The sequence below is a fragment of the Osmerus mordax genome, chromosome 20 (genome assembly GCF_038355195.1).
Source record: "Osmerus mordax isolate fOsmMor3 chromosome 20, fOsmMor3.pri, whole genome shotgun sequence".
NCBI lineage: Eukaryota > Metazoa > Chordata > Actinopteri > Osmeriformes > Osmeridae > Osmerus > Osmerus mordax.
In genome coordinates, this window is record NC_090069.1 from 3,334,117 (window position 1) to 3,348,623 (window position 14,507).

Below are 14,507 nucleotides of genomic sequence, written 5' to 3' on the forward strand. Positions count from 1 at the left end.
GCTGTCCACTCTCTCTCTCTCTCTCTCTCTCTCTCTCTCTCTCTCTCTCTCTCGCTGTCACTCTCTCTCTCTCTCTCTCTCTCTCTCTCTCTCTCTCTCACTCTCTCTCTCTCCTCTCTCTCTCTCTCTCTCTCTCTCTCTCTCTCTCGCTGTCACTCTTCTTCCTCTTCGCTTTTCTCGATGACCCTCTCTCTAGGCTCTGACTCAGTCTCTCTCACTCTTCTTTCTGGCCTCTATCTCTCTTTGTAGTCAGTTCCAATTTCCCCCCATTACCTTGATTTAAATCCAGGATCCAAGAAAGGGAAAAAGGCTTTACATGTGTCAGATTAGTATTACGTAGATATTTCAGTGGTCCTGAAAGCTATTGGAGAATAATCAACCTTCGCATGACCATTATAAAATAAGCGAAGGGATTTCTGACAAAGCGTATTAATTAAACAGTAGATTTGAGTGTCATTATGCACGCATATACTGTGCATGCAGTATTCCACATTTTCTACTAACTAACTGACTCTGAAAATGTATGTAAAAAGCCATTGATCTCCAAAGGCTTTTTCTTGGTCTCCAAAGAAACAGGCAATTTGTAATCCTTGACACATGCCACAACAAATTGTTTGCATTTTGGGCATCTGTCACCTATCCAGTTGGCATTTGTGTATATCTCTCTGTACATCTAATGTACAACAGACCACAGACCTCTCTCCCTCCCTCCCTCACCCTCCCTCCCTCCCTCACCCTCCCTCCCTCTCTCCCTCTCTCTCTCCCTCTCTCTCTCTCTCTCTCGCTCTCTCTCTCTCTCTCTCTCTCTCTCTCTCTCTCTCTCTCTCTGTCCCTCTTTCTCTCTTGCTCACTCCTTCTCTCTCTTACACACACACACACACACACACACAAATCCCTCAGACAAAGTGCCATCCAGCTGATCAGCCACCAGCAAACTGTTCACCAACCAAGAAAGCAGGCAGACAGCCAGACAGATCTGGCAGGAAGTGAACCAGCCAAGCAGACAGACAGATAGATATCCAACCAGCCAGAAATACTATCAATCAGGAAAAAAAGCAGACAGGCAGATGGGTAACACATCTAAATTCTACGTAATTTCGACCAGACTCCAACCAGCCAAGTCTACTACACAGGTAACCGGCCAATCAGATGTGCAGGAATCCAACATGCTGAAATGGAACGGGGAACCAATCAGATACTGGACTGTATAACACGGACAAAAACAGAATTATCACACAGCTGACAATGATCTTCTCTAGCTTTAGCTAATCAGCCAGATGGTGAAACTGTGCACGAGGAAAATACTCCACCATAGTTCCAGAGAGAGGACCAAAAACATGAATACGGAAGCTTCTGGACAAGACAAAATGGCATTGTAGCTTAAGAAAGGTATCCTATGCCAACCCAGCACACAGGACTAAGCAGATGTGTACCATGCAGTCTAGTACAGAGGCATATGTAAGAGAACATGCCACTGAGGTCCGTGCCGAGTGCGGTGTGGCTGCAGGATCAGACATCCACTGGGCCGAGCTGGAAATGGGAAACGGCCCGACGGTCCAATAGCTTCAACACTGAACGTACACAATTCAACGTGCGTAATCTTAAGTCCTACAGTTCCCTCCATAACGACCTTGAGAGACCACAGACACAGCTTGGAGGGCTCTCTTTTTGTCTGTGTCTCTTTATTTTCTGCTCACTCATTTCTTCTCTCTCTCTCGCTCTCTCTCTCTCTCTCTCTCTCTCTCTCTCTCTCTCTCTCATGTCATCTTATCATACCTACCCCACACTAGGAATTTCTCTCAGAAAACTGAGATCCTGGCCTTGCCTTCCCTGGATCAAAGCTTGCACTGTCCCATAGCCTTGAGGAGGCTCCGGGAAGCTCCACTCCCAAAGGCGTACACATCCACAAGTCCAATTGGGAGCAGCTGAGACCAGCCAAGTGACAGTGGGGCTCGACAACCCCCACACATAGCTCAGCTTTGCCCTACCCTGCCTGGTCCTAATTAGCTGCTCACAGTAGCAGCACAGAGCCAGGCATGGTGCCACACACATAAGCCTTGCTATAGTACTCCACGAAGCCAAGCCAATCTCTCCACAGGCCCAAGTGTCATCCCCCAAGCCTGGGATGTCCATGCTAGCTTAGCCTAGCCTAGCCTATCTTAGCCTAGCCTAGCCTATCTTAGCCTAGCCTATCTTAGCCTAGCCTATCTTAGCGTAGCCTAGCATGGCTCGGAGGGGGTTCACAGCTGTCTCCCTGCCTAAGCCCAGAGGCAGAGGAGCATGCAGGCATGCATCAGCAGCATCACAGCCTCATCCTTCCATAAACAGGCAGTTCGGGACCACAAATACAGACAGGCACATCTGAATGCGTCTGAATCAATGAGAATAGTATTAGAGCTGTATTAGAGTGTTAGAGCTGTCTTACTGTTATTACTATTCAGTTATATGTTTTTTTGTTGTTGTCTTAAAGCAAGGTGCTATGTGATACAGGGTGTAGTATTGTATAGAAATCCAATGCAGGTGTTTTGGATTGCAGTGTCTACACAGACATGAATGACAATGTTGAGATCAAAAAGCCCTTACCTTTCAGACAGTTCCCTGTTTTGTCCCAAAATGACTTTATCCTTCCTCCTGTCACACCACCAGCTGACAGAGGTGACACTGCTGGTGAATGTGTGTGTGTTGTTTTGTGAATGTGTGTGTGTGAGCCTTTCCCAGCTGCAGGCTTAATGTCTCGTCCAGTTTGCAGCTGTGGTAGGCTGCAACTCGAAACACGGTGGGGAGAGAGAGAGCTAAAAGCCAGCTCGCTCAGAGAACAAGCCAGCAACAGCACACCAGCCTGTGTTCAGGCTTGCGCATCATCATCATCATCATCTCTCTCTCTCTCTCTCTCTCTCTCTCTCTTTCTCTCTCTCTCTCTCTCGCTCTCTCTCTCTCTAGTTCCTGCTTTCTCTCACGCTCTCTACTCCCTATTAGCTCTCAGACTTTTCACGCCGCCTCCCTCGCACGCTCTCTCAACCCTCGGTCTCTCTCTCTCTATCTCTCTCTCTCTCCTTCCTCTGTACGCGTGCGCGTGCTCAGAGCAGCCTCCTTTCCCGCTCGCAGGGATTCACGCGGCGGCCTCGCTCGAATGTGTCGCCGTTCGTCTCGTCGGCCGTCGCAAATCTCCGAGCGTCGATGTGGAAACGATCGCATCGCGGACGAGCGCGTCCCCTCCTTCGCACGTGTCTCCTCCCTGCAGCCCCCCTCCCCCTCCAGAGCCACTCTCCGCACACCCCTGTCTCCCTTATATTGAGGAGGAGGGGGTGGGTGGGGGTGGGGGGCAATGATCTCAACACTCTGGATCCCATCTCCTGGATCATATAGCTGTTTCATACAGCTCTTAGTCTGCTCCTCCTCCTCCCATCCTCCAGAAATGTCAGGCTGATCCAATCCCACGAACCCTTCTCTCTGTCTCCTAAAAGGGACACAATCCTTCTCGAGGCTTGGAGTGAGAACATGAACACAACTTCTAAACCGGACGAAAACAGAGACCTCAACTGTGGCGGTCACCACGGGTGAACCTTGTAGCCTCCCTGCCCCCCCCCCTCCTCCCCCCCTAAGTCCCTGGCCAGCACGGTGAGAGCAGTCTGGTGTTTTAGTGAGATTACACTGTGATTGTGTGGGGCAGCGGCAGCTACAGGCTAGCCATCAGCAGCAATCAGTGTTCCAGTGATGGAGAGCAGGGAGAAGGGAGAGAGAGAGAGGAGCACTCTCTTTCACTCTGTTGCCTAGCAACCCTGGCTGCTCTCGGCTAGGTAACCCCCCCCCTCCCTCCATCCCTCCACCCTTTCTCTCTCGGTGTGTGACTCTTTCCCCCCCTCTCTTTTTCTCTCTGCAAAGCTAATAGACGGTGTCTTCTGTGCGTATTCGTTTTTGTTTTTTTGACGCACGCACGCAAAAGGCATATTAGATTACGCTTCAGATTCAGCAGCAACACAACCACTCCCCTTGAAAATGCTAATCCATCTAAGGTAGAAAGGTGTCATTTGACAGTGACTAGAAGCCACACCCCTGAGAGGGTCCAATGGTGCGTCATGATTCTGCTTTAACTCTGATTGGTGGATACGGGCACTGATTGTAAGCACTGGGGCCTGGTGTTTCCACAGAGCTATGCTGTCCCCTCCTGGATATATCTACAACGGCAGTTGTAATCAGTTAAAATGATACATGATCATGGTGTGAGGTAACATCCCCTCGGAAAGTACATTTACATTTAGTCATTTAGCAGACGCTCTTATCCAGAGCGACTTACAGTAAGTACAGGGACATTCCCCCGAGGCAAGTAGGGTGAAGTGCCTTGCCCAAGGACACAATGTCAGTTGGCATGACCGGGAATCGAACTGGAAACCTTCGGATTACTATCCCGACTCCCTCACCGCTCAGCCAACTGACTCCCAAGTAACACTGACTCCCAAAGTAACACAAAGAGGATGACTCTGAGGTTCTAGATGGTTCTGAAGAAGGGTAATGCCTCGTACCTTGCCCTTGGCCTGCAGATGCTGTGTGTTCCTGGCACCGATGACGGACAACTGCCTCCTGATCCATGTCAGCTCAGCCTGAGACTGCCTCAGCATGACCTCCACCTCACTGGACCTGTGGCCTCGCATCACAGACTGGCATGCGCACACACACACACACACACACACAAATGTAAAAACACACACAGACACACACAGATACACGCATACGACAGCGTGCATTCGAAATACACAAACACAGTAGCATACCATTTCAAATCCACACAAGACCTTCTAAAAGCACACAGGTGAGCTTTAAGGCGGAACCACACAGACAAACACACGGCATGACATTGCGCCTAAACGCACACACCTGCACAGACACACGCCCCCATCCAGCACTCGCTGTTCAAACATGCAAATACACAGTTGTGCTATTATCCCTTCGTCGAAAAACGATGGTCCACCACGGATAAAGCCCCGGCTACACGCACATACCCAGGGAATGCTGCCCTCCTCCTCCCCACAGAAGACGGCGTCTCTCCTGCTGGAGGCGGCTGGAGGACTGCCTGTCCTCTCGCCCGGCCTCCCGTCCTCCCCCTGCCCTGCATGCACACCAACAGGCAGGGATTATTGATATGTGTTCTCCACTCGGTTACATAACAGAGAGCAGAGGGGATTATTGTACCACGGGCTCTACAATGACAGGAGGAGCCTCGGAGCCAAATCAGCTTTTATCAGCCAATACGAAATCCCTCTACTACTCTCCACTTCTGTGTACTCGACCCTAGGCTCACACACACACACACACACACACACACTATGTTGTCTCTTATATGCTAACGCATGCACCGACCTGACACACCAACGAGTCATAGGTTAATGCATGTATGTCGCTGAGGGAGCAATACCCAGATTATACTCGAGTGATAACGCAAGGTGCACTCTTAGGACGCATCATTCTTTGAGATTTTATAGGATCTTCCCTGACGCGTATAACTCCTAAAAGTTATATAGGAGATAAACCTGTTTTTACGGGCTTAGTGGGTCTCTCCAACAACAACGGGAACGGTTCTGTCAAAAGTGTTGGGTCAACAAGAAGGAGTTTATTGACTGAAAAGAGAGACATTCGGGAATTAGACGGCCATGTTTCAAGTTGAACTGCAAGCCATCACGGTTACGCTAACTCAACTGCAGGCTCGAGCACCAAACTCCTAGAAATGCAAGATGGCTGTGGGGAAGGGCTTTGAGTGGAAGTGAAAAATGACAGCTATTAAAAATACACAGCGCTTCAGACAGTTAGGGATGAACACTAGATGGCAACATTATCTCACAATGGGTGAGAGCTGGCTTTCTCGCTCAGGCATCTGATTGATTTCTCACAGAAAGGGGAAAATGCCACATCAATCACACCTCCATGCGCATGGCCGGTCTGAAAGGGTCGAAATCTGAAAACAGAGCTTGCTTCTATATAGGGTGGACAGCCAGACTCATGCATTTGGCTGACTGGAGATCTTACCTGTATGGATTGTAACCCAAACCTCAGAAAGTAGACTTCCTCTTCCTACATCCTGCTGTAGATTCCCTCCATCATTCCCTCATCCAAACATCCGCCCGGAGATCGTTGGCGTTTCTTGACTGACCTGTTCAGAGAATGTTTTGGTTTACCTTGAAAGTCATAGACACTTTTCAAATTCTGACAGTGAACATCTCCTGTTGGTAATATCACTGACACTCTGCATCTCATACTCACATATCACTGCATTTTTTGTGATGGCTTTACAAACTGTAATGAGTTTGCTCAGCTCTCTGTAATCTCGGCTCCTCGCACCTGGCCAAATTGGGTATTGACTCACCTTGGACAGCTTGTGTCCTTCGGCAGAGTAGCAGACAACACAAACAAGACTATTTGCCCTTTGCTGTTACATGTACCCACCTTGAGTCCACTAACATCACACTTACCCGCTGCAATCGTGCAACTGTAGACAGCAGTGAAGTCCTCATTAAGGGACATGGGCTGGTGGGTGCAAGCTAAGCTAGTGAACAGCCAGAGGAGAGGGAAGAGGACTAATTATCACTGTACCACCTCTACAGTGTAGGCCAGCTAGGTTAGCATACAGCTACTCTGTATGCAGTTCCATTCAGTCCCTCACGTAGCATTGTGTGGCTAGCACTTGAGCATGGTGAGAGTTAGCAGTTGCCAGGACAACATGAATGATTCATTTGTTGTTATTCTGATTCATTTTGGATCTCAGACAGATTTTCCCAAAAGAAAACATCAGTTACTACATGCTTTTCAGTATATTTTTCTTGAGTTGATATGAATTCCCACTGCATTTTTAAAACTCCCATTTTGAGATGGCACAACAGTTAAAAGTACAGTTATAGCTTCACGAATACATTAAGTCTATCCATTGGACTTACCTCTGGCAGAGTTCTCCATGCTATGCATTCCCTTCCTTTTTCATATTTTCACTTGTTCCACAGACAAACCCTCAATGACCCAAGGCCTTGCCATCCAGCATTATATAACGAAGGCACGCGTGAGCTAAAGTCAACAAGACAAGGTAGAATGTGCTGATTTCTGCCTGCATCCCACCCTACAGTGTGTGAGTGTGTGTGTTTGGCATGGTCTAAATGTAAGAATGCATCCTCTCCTCTCCCCATTGCAGTAGGTTATGTACCAAACATGGTTCCAGTTGTAGTTTGGGACTGTGTGTGGTTGTGCTAGTCCTATAGGGGGATTTTTGTTGATTCTCTCGATCTCTTGCTCTTCACCATGGACTGCTTGCCGTTTGGCCATGTGGCAAACGGGGGGCTGTTCAAAAGGGATGAGCAGAGAGAGAAAAGAAAGACAAGTGGGATGGCTATTGTTTTTAAGATTAGGGGAGAACTTGACCCAGGAAATGTCATACTTCCTGCCACTTAACCATGAACCATTCAAATGAATTTTAGAAATCAAGCCAAGCATCATTTTAAACGGGAGAGGCTGACCACGCCAGGTGTGGAAAGGGTGTCTATTAATAAGTCATCTATTGCTATTATTAGTCATTGCCTTTCCTGGCTGTGGCAACTCTCCCCAGGATGGGTCTGTGAGAGACTGAACACCTTTTGAGGATTCCTGTGTGTGTGAGGAGGACAACATGGCTGTGCCATGGAAGGACTGGACTGTCTCCACGTCCTGTCTGAAGAAGAGGAAATACTGAGGTGAAAGAGAGGGGAAGAAGGGAGTTATGAACATGGAGGAAAGAGAGAAAGGGTTTGGTTTCTCCTTGCTCGGTGGCACTGTCACCTCGACAACAGATGGAGACGGCAGTTTGTGACCAGTGTTCCACTCGAGTTGGCAAGCACAGACGTGATCATACAATTATAACCTTCATTTTGACTAAGCTACAGGCCAAAGGAATAATTAGGGGGTTAGTTGGCGGAAATGATGGGTGGCAAATATTGACATATATAAATCATAGTTTATTATTAATCGAGTCACAAACAGACAGACACTACATATAGTCAGTTATAGCTGGATTCTCTTGACAAATGACCTCACCCCCTGCAGATACAAATACTGCTCCTAGGAAACCGTAACCATTGTTGTCAGGCACTTTAACAAAACTCCAGTGTGTGCATCTCCCCGTCTCCACTTCAAATAAAGTGGGTTTGATTCCAATGTTCTCCCTTCAACTGTCAGTATCTTGATTCTCAATATGAGATAACGGCTTTCAGGGCCTTCATTTCAATCCATGGTCAGTCACATTGCCAGATGGGTACAGTAGCATCAGCAAAAGCACTTTGACTTTTTTCACTCTGCAATAATTCAGTCGTCAATGTCATGAAAAGATTATTATCGCAGCCGTCGAAACTGTAACAGATTAAATAAATACCACAAAGTCCTTTTCAAGGAGACTTTCTACAAAATGAAAAAATACATCATACATTCATTAGCAATAAACAATGCATTGTATTGGAGGCGACGTAGAATCCATACCTTTCAAAAGAGCGAGCATGCATCAGCTTACTTACAGGACAGCCATACTGTATATTCCCATGTAACCAGAGATATCACCGGGCTTGACTGGAGGCACAGTAGAGATGTTTGTGTGTACACAAGTGCACCCACGTCAAACCTTTTTCCTCATCAGAAAACTCACACGTTTCCAGTCAAAGTATGGGTCAGTTAACGACGTTTCGGTTGAAGGTTGAACATGGTGTCAGGTGAACACACGATGTTTCCAACTCCTTTCTTCTGGCTTTCGCTTCTGGTTGCAGAGGAAGAGCTGTGCTGTGACGGTGGCACAGTATGGCCAACATGCTGTGCAAGAAGGGGCGCGAGTACAACACCAAGGAGGGACAAAAGGACAAAAGAAAGACAAATTCGGAATCAGCTGCATTTCCCAAATAACTACTTTACAGTCTTCTACGTGTGAAAGATGCTGATGTAGTGAACTAGTAAAAACCCAATCCCTCAGCAGTTGAATTCAAACAGAAACGGTTAGGACCTGACAACATCCTTTTCCCGCGTACAGTAATAGACCCAACATCGGACCTCTGGAATACTCCTGCATCATATTACCCCCAAACCGCAATTAGCTAGAAAAACTGAATTAGTCTGCTTGATGACAGAGACAACATAATTAGGCAAGGCAGTCATTACCTCGACATGTGAGGTTGAGACTAGGTTTTAGGCAGGCCCACAGACAAACCAACGATAAGCGCGATTATGGCGACCAGGATCAGCACAGCTAGGGCAATTATGACATACTTCTGCCAAAGCAAAACAACAAAGAAAACAGTGTTAGGGTGTTGACAGGACTGTCCTTGGTGTTAGTACAGAATAACAGAATTGTGTTGAATCCGTTCAGACTACACATTGGTCTATGGGAGTTACTGAAGAAGAAATATGTACCAAATCTCTTTTAACAAAAGCATTTTTTATTTTCAAAAAATATTTGACATACACAGAGCACAAGAACACACAACACTTTTTTTTTTTTTTAACGGCAGTTCAGGTCTGAGATGAAGCTTCACAGTTATAAACTTTTACAGGCAGTTTTAGGCGCTGAGCTGTAATTTACAGTGCCAGGGCTGGGTGAGACTGTCTGCTCAGATACGATCCCCTCCGTTATTAAACCTGACAGGAGAGGTCCTGGGAGGGAGATTAGCTGCCCGGTGATAAATTGAATGGAAAGTCCTGGCGTGTCACGTTAGCTTCACAGCGTTGGGTCTGATACGCTGACCTTGAACAGGACACACGGTTCATTCACAGTGCTAAGGTTTAATGGCCGGAGGGGTTGGGGGGTCAGTGCCAGTGAGCCAGGTTCTGGTTAGAGGGGTTTACTGTATAGGGGCGGTGGGATCTGGAACGTCTGCAGGCGCAGTGTTGCTGCTCTTGAACAGGCTGGGGAAGAACCTTACCCTGCGCGCCTTCTTCTGGTACCTCACCGCCTTCTTGGTCTCCCCTTTGGCCGAGCCCACATACTCTGCGGCGGTGGTGACGTTCTTCTCGATGTTGTTGATCATCTCCCCCTGGCGGGCACACGGACAGGAGCGTTACTGCTGGCGAGGGGAGGGTCAGGCACATGATGGGGGGTGGGAGCTGATACAAGGGTCAAATGGAGGACGGAGCCTAACAGTCGTTAGGTGAAATATTCAGCATAATGCTTTTTTTCTACTTCTATGTTTATATATATAGAGAGAGAAATTGACGATAAGTATGGTGGCTCATCTAGGTTTGGAATCATTATTAGAGGTTTTCATGGGCCGCTAGGGTTTGTCAGGGAAGGGCAGGAGTAAAGAATTCTAATGTACCTGCACTTGTTACAAAATGCTAAACCCAAAAGCGAACTGGAAAGAGCCTGGTCAAACCTGAGTCTCCACCAGCATGGCCATGTCCACAAACATGTCGTGCAGCTCCCTGATGCTGGACTCCAGGCGGATGATGTCCTGATGACGGGACTCGATCTCGCTCAGGGCCTGCCGTGTGATCTGAGAGTCGGAGATGATCTGCACGGGGAGGAAGGTGACGGGCCTTAGGGTTTTCATCAAGCCAACAACGAGGGGAGCACCGGGGGAATCATATGGCGGTGACACAAACCCCCCCTGAAAGCAGCATGAAGGCTAAGGAAGGACCAGGTGGCCAGTGGCCCAGCACAGCTGGGAATGGAGTCAGGTGGCTGAGCGGTTAGAGAGTCGGGCTAGCAATCAGAAGGTTGCAGGTTCGATTCCCGGCCGCGCACAAATGACGTTGTGTCCTTGGGCAAGGCACTTCACCCTACTTGCCTCGGGGGAATGTCCCTGTACTTACTGTAAGTCGCTCTGGATAAGAGGGTCTGCTAAATGACTAAATGTAAACGTGAATGGGACACTCACATCGGAGGTGAAGATGGCGGGGTTCTCACTGTGCAGGATCTCCTCCAGCTCCTCGTCTGTGGTCATCCGACCAGCTGCAGTGAGGAACAACAAGCGGTGAGCTTCGCCAACCCACTGAACAGGAAATCAGTTGATGGCTTTGTGTGTATTTAACATTCTTCAACTTGTTTCCCCTCTTCCCTTTTTCTACAGAGAAAGCAGGTGAGACAAACACACAACCCCTTCCTGCCTAGTCACCTGACTGGAGTCGATTCGTCCCCTCCCCCTACCTCGAGCTACCTTAACGACCGCTACCATGGCAACCCTAACACAGGGGTCTGGTTGCGAGCTCCTCTTTCAGGCCTCAAGGGGAGTTTCCAGGGCTCTCTGCCTTGCGGGTAAACTCCAAACAGTGCACAAGCGTGAAGGTGGAAGACGGGTGAAGGTGGGTCGAGACGGGGGGAAAAGAGAGGAAAGGGTTTGGTCGCTTACTGATCTCTAGCTGCCTCTGAATCCGGGCTTTACACTTGACCCTGAAGGAAACTTGGGTCTCGTTGTAGCTGGTCATGACGTCCACAAACCAGCGGGTCAGGTTTGTGTGCTGTGGACGGGGAAAGCCAGCAACAGAGAGGTGAACTTAAGGAGGAACTACAGTAAATACTCCCCCCCCCCCCCCCCCCAAAACGAGTCATCTTCTACCTGGTTCTTCTGGATGCGCTGGTCCACTGAGGCAGTGTTTGCATTCTCATCTTCAGGCAGGCTGTCCTGAATGGCTGAGAACAAACGAACACAGCACAATAAGTCACATAATGCATTTAAACAAACAAGCACGAGTTCTCCATAATAGGCAATTATATCGCCCACAAGCATACATAGCATAGAAAAAATAGGCAGAGAGTTGAAAGACACAGGCTATGGCCACCGGCAGTTGATCTCTTATCTTTATTGCTGGTGGCAGTAACATGGGAGAGCCATGCTATTGCAGTCTTATTTGTTCACCTGTGACCAGCATGTACGCACCGACTTTCCATGGTGGTTCATTTGCAAGTCAAATCCCCTGTGTACTCAACACCCCCTGAAATAGGGGAAGTTTCCCCTCACCCTCTTCCACAAGGCCGCGTCACACACCGGCACGCACTGCAACCATGCCGACGGCTGGTTGTTCTCGGGAACGTTTGGCGTGAACTCACTTTTTAACTTTGCCCGAACTGCGTTGGCATTTCCCTTGATATGATTGGTCAGCTGCTCCAGCTCATTTTTGGTTTCTGAGAGAGAGAATACGGGATTTTCAGGAAGTAAACATCGTATGAGTTGACAGTAAAGGAACAGTAACACGGAGGGTGTCACGGCAACAAGCCACAAAGCTTCATGCTGGCTACTGTGGAACTGATGATTTGGATATTGTGAAATGGAAAATATTAACTAAAGCATGCCCATAAAAAGCACTGCTACTTCTTGCCAGCATATTGAGTAGGGCATGAATAAACCAGCACTTTTCATCAATGTAAAATAGACCAATGGGAAACGTGAACTATCAAGGCAATAAACCTATTACGTCATACGCAGCCAAATCGTTTCTCCTACTGCTCCAAGCTGTTTACAGTGGTGAAACTGATTTGATTTTGAACTCTCGCTCGCTTTTTCTGTCCGGCTCACTGGCATTTAATTGTAATATCTAACATTTGTCTGAAAATCGACACCTGAAAGTAGGTATGTGTGTGTGTGTGTGTGTATTTCTTCTCACAACAAGTGCAGGGAGAATATAAGGTAGGGCTGACCTTTAAACGGTCGGTTCTTAGTGCATGCTAAAATCTTCTGTAAAATACAGAATCCAACACTTGGAACATTGGACAAAAGCGCATCAGTGGACCCATGCCAAACTAGAGGGATTATGTAACGAAACTAGCATTGGTGTATGCAAAACAGAGAGCATTAGGTCTACTCACTCTCCTCAGGATTAGGAGCAGAGAGGATGGCACTGTGCTTCTTCACAACCTCTTCCAACTGGGAGGAGATCTTTTCTACGAGGCATCTCACTTCCCCCACCTACCACACACACACACACACACACACACACACACACACACTGCACAATGTCACAAACTTGGCACAAATAGAAAACGTTAGCAACATTCCTCCCCTCCTTTAGAGACAAGAGTACAATGGCCTACCGTTTTGAAGAATTCATCCATGGGAATATTATGACTTTCAACCGAGATGCTCACATCCTCCACATTGTAATTCTGTGAAACAATCGCATCACTTTAGAGCACTGCACGTCGGTGAAGGGATAGGCTAATCCTTAGCCGCAAAGTAATTACACATCAAACATAATGTGAATCGAAAGCGAGTCTCGTCATAAATGTTGCTTCGAAAATGTCTGAGAAAGAAAACAACACATTTTATTTCCAAGGTTATATTTGGTGATTGTAAACAAAAACAAACAAAAAACAAAAAAGTCAGGAAAGTTTCGAATTGTGTACTGCTAGTATTACAACAATTAATCTCATTCTGCTGGCAGTTACGTAAACTCGTCTCTGTTTGGGGAACAATAATTGTCCACTTACAACGTGGAAAACATCCACTGCCCCAGCAGGAGACTCGACTGAATTCTCATAATACTTTATGTGCGCTTTTTTAATAAGCCATTAGCCAAAATAGCAAACATATACTTACAAGATGTGGAGAAAGAGTGTTATGTAGAGGGAAACAATGTTTTTGTTCTATTTGAAAGGCTACTCACAATTGTCAGGTCTGCCAGGCGATCCCTCATTGCGGCCTCCTCAAATTGTTCAAGAAATTACAAACCACAAAACTACAGTTGACATTACGCTATTTTCCAATGACGTAAATGATTTTGTTGAAAGGAGCACCCTAGTTTATCCATTTTGGCAAAGTCGAACTACTCCACAGGCGCTCGCACTTCGCAGCTCAAGACCGCTGCTGAGGGGCAAAATAAAAGGGAACGCCTTTACGCGTGCACGTGCCCTACCTGGTCTCTCGATTGAGCACCCAGGCTGTTGTCTGTTCAGTGACGCATTCACTGTCATTTTGTGTGGAGTCACTGTTTACTTTCGTAAGTGAAAGACACTTACCTGTCTGATGCGTTATCTTTAACTTTGTTATCAGTTCAAACGTTGTTGGCTTCTGAAACCATGACCTGTATCACAACACCGTCAGCCATCAATAAAACAACAGCGGAAGTTGTACGTTTTTCGTCTGGTGTTCATCCCTTTCTTTTCTAGACTAACGACTCTCCGGAGATCACCCACATCTCAGGTGGCTAGAATGGCGCAACTAGGTGCAGGTCACCGAGGTTACAATTTATGATGGAACTAAAAATCCCAGAGCAAATGTATGAGCCACCTGTGTAAGAATACTACTTTTCAACCACAAGAGGACGCTATTACCTGTCAACAAGATGCGTAGGATGTTTTGAAAAATCGACCTGTCAGCCGCTACTGGCATCTTTTTGCTACCTCAGCTTTTGTAAGACTCGATGTTTGTGTTAATGAAGCCTAAATGAAGACAAAAAAATGCATATATGCATTTTTTGTCCCTGCCCTAGAAGCTCCAATCTCAATATCCTTAACTTAACAAGGCCTACTAGGTCTCTAGGGAATTGCATGTGAGTAACATGCCCCTGTTCAAAAAGTTTATCTA

The 14,507-nt window shown here is 47.2% G+C and overlaps 2 protein-coding genes across 4 annotated transcripts in view; both read right to left on the bottom strand.

Annotated features, from left to right (window-relative positions):
- Positions 1-6,942, bottom strand: part of LOC136964545 (RIMS-binding protein 2-like) — a 25,118-nt gene extending 18,176 nt beyond the window's left edge. The window contains 3 exon segments of the mRNA XM_067258703.1: positions 4,521-4,655; positions 4,998-5,104; positions 6,924-6,942. Of these exon segments, the coding sequence (XP_067114804.1) occupies positions 4,521-4,655; positions 4,998-5,104; positions 6,924-6,942 (261 nt within the window).
- A 1,010-nt stretch (positions 6,943-7,952) lies between these two features.
- Positions 7,953-13,789, bottom strand: LOC136964087 (syntaxin-2-like). 3 transcript variants are annotated; one of them, XM_067258002.1, is made up of 11 exons: positions 13,588-13,789; positions 13,016-13,087; positions 12,791-12,890; positions 12,035-12,109; positions 11,544-11,617; positions 11,337-11,445; positions 10,866-10,939; positions 10,362-10,499; positions 9,912-10,022; positions 9,151-9,260; positions 7,953-8,808 (listed from the first exon to the last, which is right to left on the bottom strand). In XM_067258002.1, the coding sequence occupies exons 1-10, from the start codon at positions 13,615-13,617 to the stop codon at positions 9,171-9,173; spliced, it is 873 nt and encodes a 290-aa protein (XP_067114103.1). In that variant the 5' UTR covers positions 13,618-13,789; the 3' UTR covers positions 7,953-8,808; positions 9,151-9,170. The 3 variants fall into 3 exon arrangements, with proteins under 3 accessions (XP_067114103.1, XP_067114106.1, XP_067114104.1); XM_067258005.1 differs by lacking the exon at positions 10,866-10,939; XM_067258003.1 differs by lacking the exons at positions 7,953-8,808; positions 9,151-9,260; positions 10,866-10,939 and having other exon boundaries at positions 9,394-10,022.
- Positions 13,790-14,507: the final 718 nt, after the last annotated feature.

Bases quoted from the DNA above. Each gene is read 5' to 3' on its own strand.
- LOC136964087 (XM_067258002.1), bottom strand. From the start codon at position 13,617: ATGAGGGATCGCCTGGCAGACCTGACAATT. The intron at 13,088-13,587 runs GTGAGTAGCCTT...ATTGTTTCACAG, and splicing joins GCCTGGCAGACCTGACAATT to AATTACAATGTGGAGGATGT. The intron at 11,618-12,034 runs GTGAGTTCACGC...GTTTGTTCTCAG, and splicing joins AGTTCGGGCAAAGTTAAAAA to CCATTCAGGACAGCCTGCCT.